Source organism: Anarrhichthys ocellatus, unplaced genomic scaffold (genome assembly GCF_004355925.1).
Source record: "Anarrhichthys ocellatus isolate YVR2014 unplaced genomic scaffold, GSC_Weel_1.0 scaffold851, whole genome shotgun sequence".
Lineage (NCBI taxonomy): Eukaryota > Metazoa > Chordata > Actinopteri > Perciformes > Anarhichadidae > Anarrhichthys > Anarrhichthys ocellatus.
Window position 1 is genome coordinate 1 of NW_022280825.1, and position 17,279 is coordinate 17,279.

Below are 17,279 nucleotides of genomic sequence, written 5' to 3' on the forward strand. Positions count from 1 at the left end.
ATAGATATATATATAGATATATATATAGATATATATATAGATATAGATATATAGACATACACACACACACACACTATACGTCATTCTGCACGTGATTGGTTCACGCCTTTACTCACGGTGTGGAAACTCTAAACATGCCACTTAACATTCACATTCTGTGCTCGTGACAAAAAACAACAATCAAAAAAAATATATATTAACGTGCAAATGAATCTCAGGAGAAAACACTGAAGCGTCCCCGCTGTGCATTCTGTCATGTTCTGAAGCACCAGCGAGAGCAACAACAGGCTGAACTGACCCATCGATGATGAGGCTCTCGTACGCAGCCTTCTTGTCGCACACGGGACAGATCCAGGTGGGCTTCTTCTCGTTCATCTGTAGGTAAAGGGCGGCGTCGAAGCACTGCAGGTGAGAGCAGGTCACCGCCCGGCACGGCGCCGTCAGCCGCATCTTCCCCAGCTAGGGGACAAAAGGTACCGAGGTCAGTCAGAGATGAACGGATCAGGAAAACGGGTTTGCATTCGTAAAGTAACACTTTAAAGACCGAATGTCACTGGCAGATATGGAAACGTGTCAAACTAACTCATGTTATGACACTATAGATGAGCACTAGTTGTGTTCTCATAGCTAAGCGGAGCTAGCTATACAGCCAACGGTGAGAAGCGAGCGTTGCTTGTTTGACAATTAACGCTAGCTATATGTTAGTGGACCCCGAGTATCGTTGTTTTTATTATATAAACTATTTATAATGCTTTTCAATCCACTAGATGGTGCTGAGTTACGTCATTGGGAGAGTTGGTTTAAATCAAAGATGTGTTGTTCAGTCACAAACACATTTTGCTGCAATAAATTGAAGTGGGATCAACCGAACGGAGAAACAGAGTAACTGCATCATTTGTGGTTGAATAAATAATGTATCGCAATATGTTATCGCAACAATTTCACACCTAATGGGAATGATATCAAAATGCCAAATGCCGGCGATATTATGGATTGAAGCAAATGTGGGCCGCTTTTAATAACAGCAGAACTATATCAAAACATCCGTTACCAAACTCGCCACTCTCTCCTTATCCTTATTGGATGCTTCCCAAACACCTGCGTCCTCACTAAAGGCTCACTATTTAACACACGGCCGCATCAACAGCTTTACGCTGGTACTGGAGTGTTACTCGTCCGCGTGTTGTTGATGTAGTTTTTGCTATTGTTAAACATTAACTTTAATTCATCAAGATGTTTCTCCGTTTTTTGGATTCTTTGTTCACTGCGGAGGCGTGTTCTTTTGTTCACCAAACGCGTGAATTTGTGGCTTTATTTCCATAATTATGTCAAAAGAGCCAATAATACTGAAAGATGGCACACAGGTTTCCTCTCATTTACCGGGCACATGAGTGAGACTCGAAGGCTCGTTGTAGCCACCTCGCTGTCTGGATCTGCTGTCAGCTTCTCTTTAACTGGAACACAGAGGACAAGAGGAAGAGGACCGAAGAAAAGGAAAGAATCGTTAAAAACAACCAACTATAACAAGAGACAGTTCTGTGAACCAGACATCACCAAGGGCCACCAAGTGCCACCCCACGTTGGCTTTCAACAGACGGCTGTGGGATGGGATGCACCGGAGTCAGAACTCAGCAGTGTCCACATGTGTGTCCACTTGACACTTCAATGCAACTTGACTGGTCACATATAATTCCTGGTCAAAAGTAACAGTGGTTATTAACACATTTCAATTTCTTCAAAATAATAGTCCCTCGTCATGTTTTGGCGCTCACTCTTCCTTCCTGGAGTCTTATTAAAGAATAGCCGCTAAAATAGCTCAGCTAATTCTCTAATAAACACGTTCTCCTATAAATTCTTCACAATTTTAGTCCCTAGTTACTTAAAAGTTTTTACTTTAAAGCAGCAAAATCAAGAAATGTTGGGTATTCATCTGCAGCGGCCCGCCTGTGTCTGTCTGTCTGGCTCTCTCTGTCGCTCTGAATCCCACCGCCTTGTGCAGCATTGAAGTAGCTGGGCTTGGTCAGGCCGAGGTACAGGTAACTGGATTGGTTCTGGTCCTACGCCGTGCCCAGAGGGCTATCTGGACCCAAACTACCCGAGGTCATTGCCAAACCTCAACCAAACATCTCTGCCTCAAACCGCTTCGCAGGGCGGGTCTCGCCATAAAGAGAAGCTGGGATTCATAACGACACGTTTAGCTCGCTAACTGGCTGATGGCTGCTTCCTCACTGGTTTGGACCAGTCGCGCGTACTTACGTATTTCTGCCCACCTAGCTGTTCTAACTGGATTGAAAACACAGTTGCATTTACAGTTGTATTCAATGTGGGCACAATGAGTGACCACCACCTCGGGAGGTGGTTTGGCTGATCGGATTACAATCCTAACCTGGGTGTAAAGACGGTAAAGGTTACTGCAGTGCATGTGAACACACTGTCCTGTCACCGGTGGAACCGGATTTTCCTGAGTAACCCGGTGTATTTAAACACACCGAGCTGTTCTTTAGTTCAGGTAAATGTTTTGGATTTGTAAAGACCTCTAGTTACGCTCGTCTACTGAGGTGTCATGGTGGTCTACTGTGTAGTTACTTAGTGCTCTGGAGTGGTCCGGGTTCCTGATGCCCTTCATCCTCAGCCTCTGCAGGAGCAGTGGTGATGTCAGCTGCCTCACCAGGTACACAGACATGGAATAGGTCTGAAAACACAACAACGGTGGGGTTTCTGTTACTTTCCCTGAACATGACGTCCAACTCAAGCACGGGGAAAAGAATAGAAAAAAGAAAGGAGGTTGATGTTCTCACTTTGCCAATTTCAGGCGCCCATGTCACTGAAATCTGATTGGGAACCGCAGAGGAGAGTCGGACAAGGGAGGTAATGTTTAGAGGTCTTCCTGGTCTCTTCTGCTCCACGCCGTTTTTCGGTGGTGGTGCATAACCCTACGGGAATATAATGCTTTGTCAGCGTCTTTATGGTTGAATGAAGGACTGGCTTCTTACTGGGACTGTTCTGGAGTGAAACTAGCACTTACTGGCAAAGGAAAAAGTTTCCCATTAACCTTTATACAAAGACTGTTTGGGTAGTTATCCTCTTGAGGGCAACTTGTCTCTGACAAGCAAAACCTGACAACACAAAAAAAATGATTTAAGAGCATGACTAGAAAATTATAAGTTAGCATATTTAGCATTTCTAAGCACCGGAGTCCTTTTGAAAAAGTTCATATTTTGCTGCAGCGGGTCAAGCATTAAAGATAACTATGAATGAATAGCCAATCTTCTCTCTGTCTCATTTACTCATGTTGGTAATAAAGAAGAATCCGTTTTAAACTGAGACTCGTTCATAACCAGCTGAAGGTTCCTTTGAGTAACTCACATTAGATTTTGTTTTCTTTTAGATTCTAAGTTGCTAAGAATCTCAACATCTATGATTGACAGGACGGAACACTCTGAACGTTCTCACCTCAGTTGAATCTGAACCATATAGTCCCGTCTGCCCCCTGGTAGAAAGTCCCTGTAAACACACAAGGTTGACCACACTAAAGATATGCAGCACTTACATCACAGACGTGGGTGTGTTTGTCTCTCAGAAAGGTCCTACCTGGATATGCACACTTCACGAACTTGCTGTGGCGTCAAGGCAAAGATGAAATACTTTTCTTGGTGGTACCTCTGTGCAGGACTCGCTCCTGAAAACACAAATGTTGACCGTTATTGCTATTCCTGAGATAACCTAAAATACCTTAACTCGAAACACACACACAGCATAATGTGTGACCTTTACATAGAGCATAGGGTTCACATTTGTAAATGGTAAATCTGCATTAATTCCCATCATGTGGCATCACAAACACTGATTGTGTTCAGGATTTGGTCCGTTACTAAAGACAATGGCACTTGGGAGGACATGAAGCTCTACGGTCAATTGACAAAACTCTGCACAAGCAACTGTGGTTACGCCTCACTATGGAACTACAACCTCCAAAGAACTGAGTCTGCAGCACTGCGTTGTGTTTACTAATGCCACAATCATGTTATATGGTAGGCCTGTCACGACAACTAGGCCTGATCGTTTTTAAGTTATTGTCTTATCGTACCATATATGGACACTGCCCCCCCCCTCACCATACTCAACAGCACTGTCTGTGGTGGAGACCTTCAGGTTTCTGGGATCCACAATCTCCCAGGACCTGAAGTGGGCCCCCAACATCAACACCATCAGGAAAAAGGCCCAGCAGAGGTTGTACTTCATGCACCAGCTCAGGAAGTACAACCTGCCTCAGGAGCTGCTGATCCTGTTCTACTCCACCATCATCCAGTCTGTTCTCTGATCCTCCATCACTGTGTGGTTTGTGATCGGCCACCAAACAGGATAGAAACAGACTGCACTGCAGACCCTTCACACCCTGGACACAAGCTGTTCAACTCCTCCCCTCTGGTGGGCGCTACAGATCACTGTACGCCAAAACCACCAGACACAGGAACAGCTTCTTTCCACTGGCCGTCACTCTGATGAACAACGCGTGAACGCACCTTGAGAACATTCCTCAGACCGACATCTTCCACAACACTAATCTGCAGTTTGTCTCCACTTCTCTGTAGCATCTGTTAGCTTGTCTTGCTTTAGTTTATCTCTACTTCTCCCACACGCTGCATCAACGTAGTCTGAAGACTTCCTCCACCGCTGCCAGTGAGCAACGCACTTTACAAATAATAATTTTTAAAAAACTGCGTTAACGCACAATAAAATAATTGTCGCGATAATACCGCGTTAACTTGCCCAGCACTAGTAAAAATGTAAATATTGTTTATTAACAATGTAACTCCCTATCCTGTACATTATGGGTATGATTCCATTGAACGACAAACGTTGGTTTATCTGAGGTGTCCATATTTGTTTGGTTTTCAGTCACTTCCATATAACTAAGTGTCACAGAGTTTCCCTGTCGCAATTGCAACTTGGAAGTTGACGTGAAAGCGTGTGTTCAGGGAGGCTAAGCTAAACTAGCTTAGCGGGGAAACAACAGCAGTTAGCTGTTCCCTACTGATTCAAACAGAGAATCAAATATCAGAGATAACCCCGTGATGACGGGATGCTTCGTCATTGACGGACAAGTCAGAACCAATGTAACTAACACAACGACAAGAACAAACTCACAAGAACCAGTCACATGTTTATATGACAACAAAGCAACAAATCAATCCAGCAACACTGCAGCGCTAGAGCACGAGCCATTCATACTATTCATATTATTCATAAAAACGACACCATAGACAAATGAACACAGTAGTAATGTTACTGCAGATGTAAAAACTAAAGCAGTTCACTTACCAAAGCTGCCTTCACTTAAAGACAAAGTCCATCCTCCTTTCTTTGTTAAAGTCAGTAACTCCTAAATCTATTTCTCCTCCTTCAGCCATTGAGTGTTAAAAACACACAGCAGGTAAAACAAATAACAGAATCTACACCAAGCACAACGCTAAACATGTCATAACTTCTCTTACATGTGTTTCAACCTGAACTCTTACTGAACACTAAGACCTGCTAGCTTGCTTTGTGTTTGACAAAAGACACGCTGGCCCACTGACCAATCACGGAGCATGTTAATGCAAACGTACTTAGAGGCTACCTGGGTACCACTGGCACGTCAAAGAATACGCCCAACATGTCAAACTAAAGATCTGATTGGTTGAAGACTATGACAATCAACAATATCGTCCCCATTCACTTAACCTGCAAAGTCTACAGAGGACCTCGGGCCTCTCTCCATACATAGAGACATAGAGGCTGAATCTGATTGGATAAAAGCTCTCCTTAAAACAAGCTGTGCTGGAAGCAGAGCAACAGAGGAAGACTGTAGCCGTGCAATGAGAAAGTAAGATAATGGGAAAAATAATGATAATACATGTAGTGTGTTTATGAAAAATGATTCAATTATAAAATAGCTATAACTTTGTGATTGTGTTTAGGCCATCAGTTTCTCCACCACTGGAGAAACTGATTTACAAGTGGGAAACTCATATGTGACATGAATGTGGCATTGTGTCCATGAGCAATTTCTTGGCTGGTTGTATTAAAACAATTTTACACATTTGAAGGCTTTGGGTTTTTATAACCAGGACAGTATTGTGTTGAAAGCATGATGTTTTGTTATCATACTAAATCTCAGAAAAGTAACAAACCCAGCCCAAGTCATGAGAGCACACATGACATGGCTCAGATCAGAGTTATTCTTTACAGGAAAGAACCACAAGAACAGACCTAGACTTGAAGGCTTGATCAGGACGTCCAGCACGTCATAGAAGGGCAGCGGCTTCATCTGCACGTCGGGGTGGACGGGGGGGATGAGAGGGGCTGGCTGCTGGAGATTCATGCTGGTTTCGCTGTGGTGCCACACGCGGCCGCTTCACCAGTCAACGGGCTGAAGTCTGCGTTACAGGACTGACTCCTGCAAACAGAGATGTGAGAGTTCACTACAGCTACCCCGTTCACATGAGAGGGCAACCATGACTTCATGTTGGCCGAATGGGGCAGGCTGTCTACTACAATCCTAGAGTTTACCACCAATAAAGCCCAGTAACACTTGAAGCTCTGCCATTCTCAAACTTGATACCACCCTGTGTGACACAACACAAGAAATGGGTACATTAAGACATGAAGCATCCTCACCAAACAGACACCACAGCTGAGCACTCACACTGACTCAGTCTAATGGAGATCCACCAGAGGTTAGTTAGTACCTTCCAGCGATTACGACAAGATAACAAGAGATGAAACGATTACTTTTTGTCTATGGAGTCTTGTGTATTTGGCAACAGTTATAACTGCTGTTTGTGGTTCAACACAAAGGATTTTATTGTTGAACACAAAGGTCCAATGCGTTATATGTTAGAAGTCAGATACCATCAGTGGTAAGAACAAGTGCTTGTGATGTGATGGTTCACTTTGACACTGTGACCTGTAGGCTTCCTTTAGCTTCTATCTTTATCTGTTTAACCTCTTTCCACCGCTGAGTCAGTTTGATATCATAGATATATTATATAATGCATATCGTAGACAGTTCTGTGTGCTTCTCTGTGAAATCGCATTTTGTTTTTCCAAAAATGAGATCCTATTTCTTCAGTGGGTGCAGTTAGTGACAGTGTGGGCTCCAGGTACAGAGCAGCAGCAGTGGGCGGGGCCAAGGCTCAATTCAGACAGGATACAGAGAAACACGTGTCCCTCGCCTTACTCTTAGTCCTTCTTCAATGAAGGGTTCCTCCAACTGTCATCAGGAAGAACTGAACCATGTTCCTGGGTTTCCGGCCACACTAACTGGATCTCTCTTGGTGTTGTACTGGGTGAAGTTGAACACCATGTCATATTCATTAAGTTCAACAAATATGACAAAGCGTTCCCATCTAACGAGCCAGTGAACTCCATTAGCTTCAGACGTGATCAGAAGTGGTTGTAGACAGACTAACGGTGCACAGATAGACGCCTTTAGAGACTATTCTACGTCCAGTCCTAGCCGCTGGGTCTCCGGTCCCCAGCGTCCCTGATCAGTTGACCTCACGTGCGATTAACGGTGCACAACAGCACGTTAGCAAGCTAATGCTGATCATCTACGGAGCACTGAGCTTCGTGTTTGGAAACAGTTTGTTGACATGTGAAAGTAACGTCACAGTTTGGACACCACACAATAATACAAACAGGAAGTAAGTTATCAAAGCGATAAATCAAACCGGCTTTAGAAATCAGTGTCGCTACATAAAGTTGTGATATTATGCATCCCTTGGCTAACCGGGTGTATCATCGCGTTATTAGCTGCATGTCATTTCGTGCAGAAAACTATTAGTATTACTGATGTGGTGCTTAGCAGCTCTAGACCCCCGCGTTCATAGTCCATGTATGTGATAGAGACTGCTGTAATAGTTGGGTTTAAAATACAAGGCAGTAATGGTTTCAGCTAGTTGCAGCGAGCTAACAAGGGACCCACTAGCAGCTGTTAGCATCGAGGCTAACTCCTCTCTCTCTACGCAATGAGCGTGCACATTCCCGACTAGCGAGAGCCCGTCAACGCAGAGCGCCATGCATCGACCGACCCAGTCGGTCCAGGCTATCCTTACATGTTGCAGTGTGCACAGAAGTAAGACACGGGCAGTGTTTTTCTCTTTTGCCTACCCGAAACTCTCCACTCTCCGCCATCTTGTTGTTGCGGTCATCCCGCCCAGCGTGACTACTTCCAGGTGACGCCAAAGCTGGGAAGTGGAGGTCAGTACGGAGCACTGTTGGGGCCAAAAATAAACAACAACTAAAGTGACCGACTGCGTTCGGAGGGGAAATTGTGCTGCAAAATTGTTTACAAAGCACAATTTCCAGTTTTTGAGTCACGGAGCTGTTTTTTCTGATATTTAAAAACGAGCCCAGGTCCTCCGCGGTTTTCCAATATGTGAGTGGTTAGTTAACGAAAGGTTAGTCCTTATTTTTCGTGCCTAGCTTTTCTGTGAAAGCCAGCAACACGTGTCATTTCCCGCTCCTTACGTGCGTACAGTCCTTTCAAAATAAACTCCCGTCTCACAGGAAACTACTGTGTTAGATTAAGGCAGCAGAACTACTTCGTTGTGTTTGGGAAAACATCCTGAAATACTTGGTTAGGTTTGTGTAAGAAAACTACTTAGTTAGGTTTAGGAAAAGACCGGGTTTGCTTAAGCATGGCAGTTACTTGACAAATAACTCAACATTGACTCTGCCACAGAATGAACATGTGATCACATTAATCATGTTTTCTTGTTTTGTTAATCCTGGATGAAGTCTTGAATAACAGTGTGCTCTTGTTTTGAAATATTTTTTATGTAATCAGTTATTAGTGAAAGTGGTGAGACCGTTTCAGCAGTTGGTATTTGCTATGCAAAGTTAATTATCTGTAAATAATAAATATATTTCAACTTCTTTATCCAGGAAAATAAGTTTTACCGTTTAAATGTAAAAACTCACTTATAATGTCATGATTCCATTTCCAACAGACTTGAAGCAGTTTTAGCAGAGTTCATGCCATTCTCTTTTCTTAAGGTGCCTATTTCCATTTGGTTGTTGATGTGAGCTTACTGTCATACCTGATTTTAATTTGATTTCATCTTAAGTTGTTTCATCGCTTGCTTTCCCAGCTTTGCCTGACACCGGTACACCGGTACACCACATCAGCTGGATGCAGTGCACCAGAAGCCACGTGGAATATGACTCCTGGATTTGACGTGGGTGTTGAGGACTTCCGTAAAAAAAGTGCCTTTTAAAGACTTGGCTGGAAAAGAAGAAAGCAGATTTCAAACTGAATGAGGTTTGTGGCAAAAAAATAAGTAGTTTTATGACAACAAATCGGCTGTGTTGGCCTTTTCCTTAAAGGGCCAGTTCGCTTCAATCATTCAGAGAAAGTATCAGAAGTCATAAAAACGCCTCTCCCTTATAAGATTACCATTCATGACCTGCAACAAATTCAAACGAACGACATTACGGTCACATGGTAACCACTGGAGCACTTGGTCATTCCCATCCCTTACATCATCCTCAAACTCCTGAGTTAATACAGCTCAACTTGGAGAACAATTGAAGCCTCATTTTCCAACTTGTCTCTGGTCAATTTAACACAAACTAATAGTGATAGTTACCTTCTGTAGTCTGTTAGGACTATGGCACATGTACTTCCTTTGGTTTTCTTCTGCTGGCTTGGGCCAGCAGCTTAGTTCCAATTAAGAGACAATCTTTGTCAATAAACTACCACTGTTTGTTTTTGATTATTGTGCTCATTGAACTTTGTGTCAACGGTTTGTCTCTTTCCTGTTGAAATATCGTAAAAACGCCCCCGTGCACAAAGCCAGGTCCATAAAGAAATGGTTCCCCCTGTTCCCCCAGAGCCAATTGAACACGTGTGTACTTCAGGGCAAATGATGTGATACAGACACATTCAGTGGTAAAAGGTCTTTGCACTAAATAAAAGAGAAACATGCATGATTCCCTGTTGTGTTGTGTTTTTTGCATTGAAATACACTGATGTAACTGACATGCTTCTTTAATGGGAGATTGTTGGCATTGATGACATGCATGCAATGTGAATGTGTTTAGTCCCAGTAGTCCTCTGTCCTCTGCTGGTGGTTCCACCACACAGTCAGCTGGTCCTGCACCAGTGTGGCACAATAACATAAAATGAACATGAATGCTGAGTAAGACAAAGATGTCTCAAGGACACAATGATGGATTTAATCCCTCTCGATCAAGAAGTGAGCCGGAGCACCAACAATTTTTATCGTATATCTTTCTGCTTCACACACTGAAATACAAATCACATCAAATAAATAAAAAGTATATGTGTGACGGTGGTAAAAACCTGTAATGGCTTGTGTTAAAAAAAACATAGAAAAGGTTAAATATGAACATGCAAAATGACCAATACATTTTGAATGTTAGCTATTAAAAAAACACATAAAATAAGTGTAGAATTTAAGTTAAAAAAAGTTAGTTTTTTTGTACATAGCCAATGTCACAGAGGAATCCATGTACATTTTCACTACACAACATAACTCCATGAAATAAATAAATACGAGTTACTCTTTATTTGTACTTTTCAAACAAACATTCTCCACACTTCACACGATAACATGTATAATATTTCTCTCTCTGCAGATCATGAATTGAAGGAGTGTGAGGACCGTCATCAGTTTGCTAAAGGACAAAAAAAAAATTATTTGTGACAAAGCTTAGTTGTGGAAAAACTACTTTATTAATCATTGCCTGTGTCCAAGGCGGGTAGGAGTGAGAGAGGAGGTGTTAGCACCCAGCTGCCTTCTGAATATTTCCATAAAACAGGAAGTCAAGAAGGACACTCTTGACCTTTAGGTGGGCCTGTGTTCCTGTTTCCTGTTGGGTGTGGTGAGTAAGAAAGGCTGTTTTAAGGTCGTAGTTTTCTAACTATTTACTTGCAAGTTTCCTAGAAAGAATTATGCAACTTGGCACCAACGAGGGGAAGTAACGACTCATGTTTAAGGCATTTATTTGAGTTTGGTTTGTTGGGTTGAGTTAATGAGAAGTTGTTCCATAGGACTTTTTTTTCGCTTTTTCATTTTTTGATAGTTGTGTCTGTGTTAATGCATATGGCATACATTTTTTTGAATTTTGGAAGTCCAACCTCAGCTCCTATAGTAAGTCTATAACAACATGTGTAGCCAGAATACAGACACTCAGCTCCTTAAGGACAAACATGTTCCCATTGCATTATATCAGGCTTTAAAACTGGAGCCCTGGCTTCAGAAATGCCTTTTTTTCTAATTTTCCACCACGTTGAGCCATTTTCTCCATTGTTCGCCATATCGAGGGAATATACAGTATGTTACTTTCCTGAATTCCATGAGGGGCATTGCTGCCATATTATGGAGACTGTGGCAAAATGTTTGCAACTTAAACGATAAGTGGGTGTTGATATGGCTGTCGGAGAGTGGTGTGTGTACACACACTTCAAGATCAATAGAATGTGCAGTATAATATACCTCGTAGGTGCAGTGTATTTCAACTTATGACCAACAGTATAGACTATAGAACTTTGAATGTAGGTGTGTGTGTGCATACTAAGTTAATAGGCTATTAGAAGATTTTGAAGGGGGATAATATATTGGAGGGCTACACATTTGTACGGTCCCAGATTATGCTTAATTTCAGGTTCACACATGTATTTGGACTTTCTAATAGAACATCTTGGCATGCTGTCATGTTGGAAAGACTCGTCATTCTTCTCATACTGTGCCATACACTATGGCTGTGTATACCTTCTGCCTGAATTTCTATTAAACAACAGAAATAATGAACATTAATAAATATTAAGTGTCTGAAATAGATTTGTTTTTGCACTGTACTTTTGCTCTGGTTCATGCTCTTAGATGCTTGTTTAAAGGAGATGCACTTATGACTTCTGGTGACGAGTAGTTCTCTTGAATACCGATGTTGAATTATACACTTATTGTAAGTCACTTTGGATAAAAGCGTCTGCTAAATGACTGTAATGTAATGTAATGTCTCTTACTCACAAAGTCATAATATAGAATACATCCGGGCATTTCTTGTGTACAAAATAAATCCACACACATTGCAGTGTGAATGGACTACATACGTCATACTTAGTATGAATAGTATCTTAGTATGCGATTTCGAACACAGCCCAGACACATATTCGCCGCGCTGTGTATTCTGGGAACACACAGCAGTTTCAAGATGGCGGCGAGCAGGAGGCTGGCCAAGGTAAATCTCTCGATGACGTTATTTTCATATAATTTGTAATGTTTAAAGACGCATTGGCGGCCGCGGAACGCTTCGTCCTTCGCCTAAACTCATACGAGATCACGTCGTTTGAAGACGCGGGTCTTGCCCGTCTGTGGCTGTGAACGTAATAGAAACGAGAGGTCACTACTGGCCAACCAGCTAACGTTAGTCGGCCAAATATCACCGTTAAGCAGCAAAGCACCGGCAAGTTAGGCCAACGAATCCCAGAGACGGCCACGGAACATCGGTTTCGTTTACTAGACGACTGTAGTTGTCGTGCAGCTATGGGTTGTGTGACCGAAGGGTCGAGTTTTAGTTGTGGCCAACGGAAGACCGCGAGGGGATTTCCAACGGCATAAGGCGCTAGCTAATCAGCTAACATGCTAGCCCGAGATCTTAGCTGCGTTTCAGCTAGCTAACGTTAGCCAGCGAGCGTCGGCTGAACTCGCAGTTAGCCAGGTTCGGGAGTTCGTCACTCGGGGACGAGTGAAGGCGAATGTAGTGTAAATCTACGGCGAACGTTTTTCATGGCTGGTATGTGAAAAAGACTCACGTCGGGACAGGATGGGCCGTTTTCCAGACAACAAGTCGGCGACACTTTGTACGGGAGCTACACACACACACGCGCGCGCACACAACAATATTAAGAGGTGACGTTAGCTGGCACGACGGAACAAGGAAATCGGCTCTGAAAGAAGACGGACACCGGAGCAAAGCATTGCCCTGTTTCACAGATCAACATTGGGGCTTTTGTTTAGGCCGTTACACTGCCTCGTAACTACCAGCTATAAAGATTGATCACTAAAGACGAGACTCCACCGGGATCTGTCACACTCGGCCCGGCAGATGTCAGTGTGATTTCCCCCCTTCTAGGAGAGCTCTGACCGATGCCACCCGGCACCATGTCTGCATGATAGGGAGGATGACTACACATTATTCCTAGACAGTCACGTGCTTCTCAGGACGCTCAAATTATGATAAAATAGCGCTGAAAGTCAAACTCTACTCGCTAATATTGTCCACCAAGTTTTAGAAATCACATTTGGTGAGCCTGTCATCTATCTATCTATCTATATGTGTGTGTGTGTGTGTGTGTATATATATATATATATATATATATATATATTTCTATCTGGGTTGATTTATTGGAGTGTATGTATATATATATATATATGTGTATATATATCTATATATCTCTATATCTCTATATATATATCTCTATATATCTCTATATCTCTATATATCTCTATATCTCTATCTCAGTTGGATAAATGGAGTGAAAGGTCGGTATTGTGTATAATGTGATTATTTAAATTATTATTGTTAATATTAACATTTAACTGAGAGAGCAAAGTTGTAGATGCCATGTTTTGAGAAAATGTAGCTGCATATTATTTATGCCCCCCCCCCAACATAGAACGCCACTTCTGCTGTTGAACCGGGGCAGAGTGTAGGCGGACATGCTCTACCTCCTGACACCAGCGTCACTCAAACACCTTCAGGTCCACTCCCCATTGAGCATGCACCCTGACCAATCAGTGAGAGTCACTAGTGCAGCCAAAAGAAGTCGCTTTGGATAAAAGCGTCTGCTAAATGACTGTAATGTAATGTAAAAAGAGACAAAGATGGCCGCCCTCGCCGACTTCCTGCCTGCAAACTAAATTGTAGTGAGGCAAAGCTGGAGGTGGCCGTCTCAGTAATTGAACCGGGGGAGTCTGGGGTGGTGTGCGAGGTGTACTGGAACTGGGTCCAATTCAAAACCGCTTCTCTATACTCAACCCTCTGTAATGTACATTGTCTGCTTGCTCTCTCAGGAACTTGAAGAGATTCGCAGATCTGGAATGAAAAACTTCAGAAACATTCAAGTGGAGGAATCTAACCTGTTGTCATGGCAAGGGCTCATCGTCCCCGTAAGTAGCCTCTCCTCGTGCGCCCGTCTCTGCCCTCCGTCCACCTGCGCTTCGCTTGTCTTGACCTCTGATTGTTCTTCTGCTTCCAGGACAACCCTCCTTATGACAAAGGTGCGTTCAGAATCGAAATCATTTTCCCCACTGAGTACCCCTTCAAGCCTCCCAAGATCACGTTCAAGACAAAGATCTATCACCCCAACATCGACGAGAAGGGCCAGGTGTGCTTGCCTGTGATCAGCGCAGAGAACTGGAAGCCTGCCACCAAAACTGACCAAGGTGGGTGTGCTAGTGTTGCAAGGGGTCCTCCGACGGCGATGGACTGGTTAGCTCGCATACGGTTTGCCTACATTCATTTAAAATCTGTTTATTATTTATTATGTTAGACCGTTCCAAATCATGGGAATTAAGAACCTTTTAACATATGCCGTTAAAGGTACCTAAGCACTATTTAGTGGACACGTCCTTATTCTCAGCTGATAGTTGGGAAGTTGCAGAAGTGTTTGTTTTCATAGTGAAACATTCAGGCGATAGACCCGCCTTTAAAAATCCAGCGCTTCGCCCGCATCAACGTCAGCACTTTCACCCCCACGGCAGAGATGACGTTCCTTCTGTGTCTCTCAGTGCAGGACATTTGTCCCGTCCGTGGTTCGGTCTGATCGTTTCTGACCAAAACATTCTCGCTCTGAGGAAACAAACGACTTCGTCAACTTGACTGAGAACCGGCAAGAGAGCTCTGATGTTGGGTCGGCTCGTCACACAGGAGTGTGTTGTCGTGTCGGTTGACATCGGCTACCTATGACTGCCTAGCGCCCACATTTTGTAGTTTTATAATCATAACGCACACTAAATTAAACTCTCAATAAATGATAAATACACAAGCCTATGTATTACACAGTTGGGTAAAAAGTTGTATTTTTAATCCAATCAGGACCAAGACTTTCCACTCTGGCTTACTTTACTTTAGGAGGTGTTAGTGACGGTCGAGATGTTCCGGTACCATGTTTGCCGTCCTGAACCCGATTCCGATACCTGAACTTGCGTATCGGTCGATTCCGAGCACCGATGCGATACCTGCGCGTTCATAATCCCCTTTCTGTTTTATACTGTGTGAAAACATCTCCTTTAAACAACTGTAGTTATTCAAGTTCCTCGCCAAAAACTACATTTTAAGATTACATTTGAACACATCATGGTAACGTTGAATCGACTTTCGCTTAATGCTCATTTATACTGAACGTGACATCAGTTCATAGACCTGCGGACTCGCCACTGCCCAATCCAACCTGTTGCATCAGTGCGGTCATCTTTCTAGAGGGCCTTAAAGAGACAGGCGTGAACACAGAGCGTTGTTAGACAGAGGAATAGTGAGAAACATTAAAGCATGTAAACATGTTCCACTAGAAACCCAAAGCGCAGTATGAACGACGTGTCCCCTTTAATTCCTCTTCATGTCGTTGCTGCGGCTGCTGCGTCTTGTCGGGGAGTGCGTTGTTCATGTCTAACCTGATTTCCTTGGCTGTGTGTGTGTGTGTGTGTTGCAGTAATTCAGTCCCTCATCGCGCTGGTCAACGACCCCCAGCCGGAGCACCCCCTCAGGGCAGACCTAGCAGAAGAATACTCAAAGGACCGTAAAAAATTCTTGAAGAACGCTGAAGAGTTTACAAAGAAATACGGCGAAAAGCGGCCAATGGACTGATCACCTGACGAGCGTGTAGCCCTTTCTCTGTCTCTTTCTCCCCCCTCCCCCCCTCTCCTATCTCACCTGCCCAACCAAATACCAACCCCCCCCTCCTCCTCCTCCCCTACACCGATCCTCCCTGCAGTCCCTCCCCATCCAGGACTCTCTGTGGATCAGACAGCTTCCTCTTAACTACCGCTCGTCCTCCTCGGCCATAAATCTCCATTTCTAACTTTCTACTCTTTTCTTAATGTGAAATAAAACGGGAAAATAAATTCTAAGCGAATGAAACGTTTAGACGAAGAGTTAGATGGAAAGCCTAAGTAAAGTGTAATTGTCTTTTCTTTTCCTTTGTGTTGAATAGATCTCACTTAGACTTTTCTCGAGTATTTTTCGCAAAGCAGGAAAACCGGACGATAACAAATTTATTCTTCTTTCCCACCGTCGATAATCTTTAAGCTAAAAAAAAAAAAAACCAGCAAAGCGAGACAGAAAGAAGAGAAGCTGTCAGTAGCAAACGTTCCCCTCACTCGCCTCTCTTAGACGTGCACTGTGCTCTATGGGACCCCCCCCCCCTCCCCTCTGTTTGTAACACACTGAGCAGGCCGTACATTAGTGGAATTGTTCTCACTGAAAACGTGACGGAAGGTTCTTAAGTGAGAGAAAACAAAGTAAATTGGTTCCATGTTATCGTGAGCCAGCCCTAAAGGCGACGGCTTTTGTGATCTTTTTTTTTTTTTCTGTCTTTATTAGTAATCGTTTTGCTTTCTTGATTGGCACTTGGTGCAAATAAAATCGGTAACGCAGGAAGAACCCCTTTTGCTTAATTTGAATCTTCAACGCATGTCTCCCAATATCACACCGATCACATTCGACACAGAGCCCTTTACCACACACACATATTCCAGCAGGCAGACGGACTGTCGGCTGCCCAGCCTGTCGGGAGGAGGAGCAGGAGGGGAGGAGGAGAAGCTGGAGAAGGATGCACTCGGCTGGAATGAAGCTCAGCTCCTGGAGGCGGTCCTAAAAACAAGCACCTTGAAGGAAGCTGGGAGAGGGCTGGCTGTCCGGGGGGTGTGTCAGGACACGAAAAAGGGACTGCAGTGGCCAAAAATACAAAAAAAAACATCATGTAACAGCTGTTTGATCTGGTCCCAATATTGTTTCATAATAAAGATGGCTAACCATTTGGCCTCACTGTCTGCCTGGTAGTCAAGTGAATATTGCTCATGTTTGTATAATTCATATCTATATACAGTTGTGTGAAAAAGTGTTTGCCCCCTTCCTTATTTCTTATTTTTTTGCATGTTTGTCACACTTAAATGTTTCAGATCATCAAACAAATTTAAATTTTAGACAGACTACACAAGTAAACACAAAATGCAGTTTTTAAATGAAGGTTTTTATTATTAAGGGGG

At 43.3% G+C, this 17,279-nt stretch overlaps 2 protein-coding genes across 2 annotated transcripts; one reads left to right on the plus strand and one right to left on the minus strand.

Annotated features, from left to right (window-relative positions):
* Positions 1–71: 71 nt before the first annotated feature.
* On the minus strand, positions 72–8,527 carry LOC116377064 (E3 SUMO-protein ligase PIAS2-like). Its single transcript, XM_031838603.1, is given in 11 exon segments — positions 72–459; positions 1,381–1,454; positions 2,587–2,692; positions 2,799–2,933; positions 3,026–3,116; positions 3,454–3,504; positions 3,592–3,679; positions 6,253–6,388; positions 6,391–6,439; positions 7,716–7,718; positions 8,155–8,527. Coding segments are annotated over 11 exon segments (1,053 nt in total). The 5' UTR covers positions 8,196–8,527; the 3' UTR covers positions 72–180.
* A 3,649-nt stretch (positions 8,528–12,176) lies between these two features.
* On the plus strand, positions 12,177–17,063 carry LOC116377065 (ubiquitin-conjugating enzyme E2 L3). The gene is made up of 4 exons (XM_031838604.1): positions 12,177–12,252; positions 14,088–14,183; positions 14,273–14,459; positions 15,725–17,063. The coding sequence occupies exons 1-4, from the start codon at positions 12,226–12,228 to the stop codon at positions 15,877–15,879; spliced, it is 465 nt and encodes a 154-aa protein (XP_031694464.1). The 5' UTR covers positions 12,177–12,225; the 3' UTR covers positions 15,880–17,063.
* The last annotated feature ends 216 nt before the right edge of the window (positions 17,064–17,279 follow it).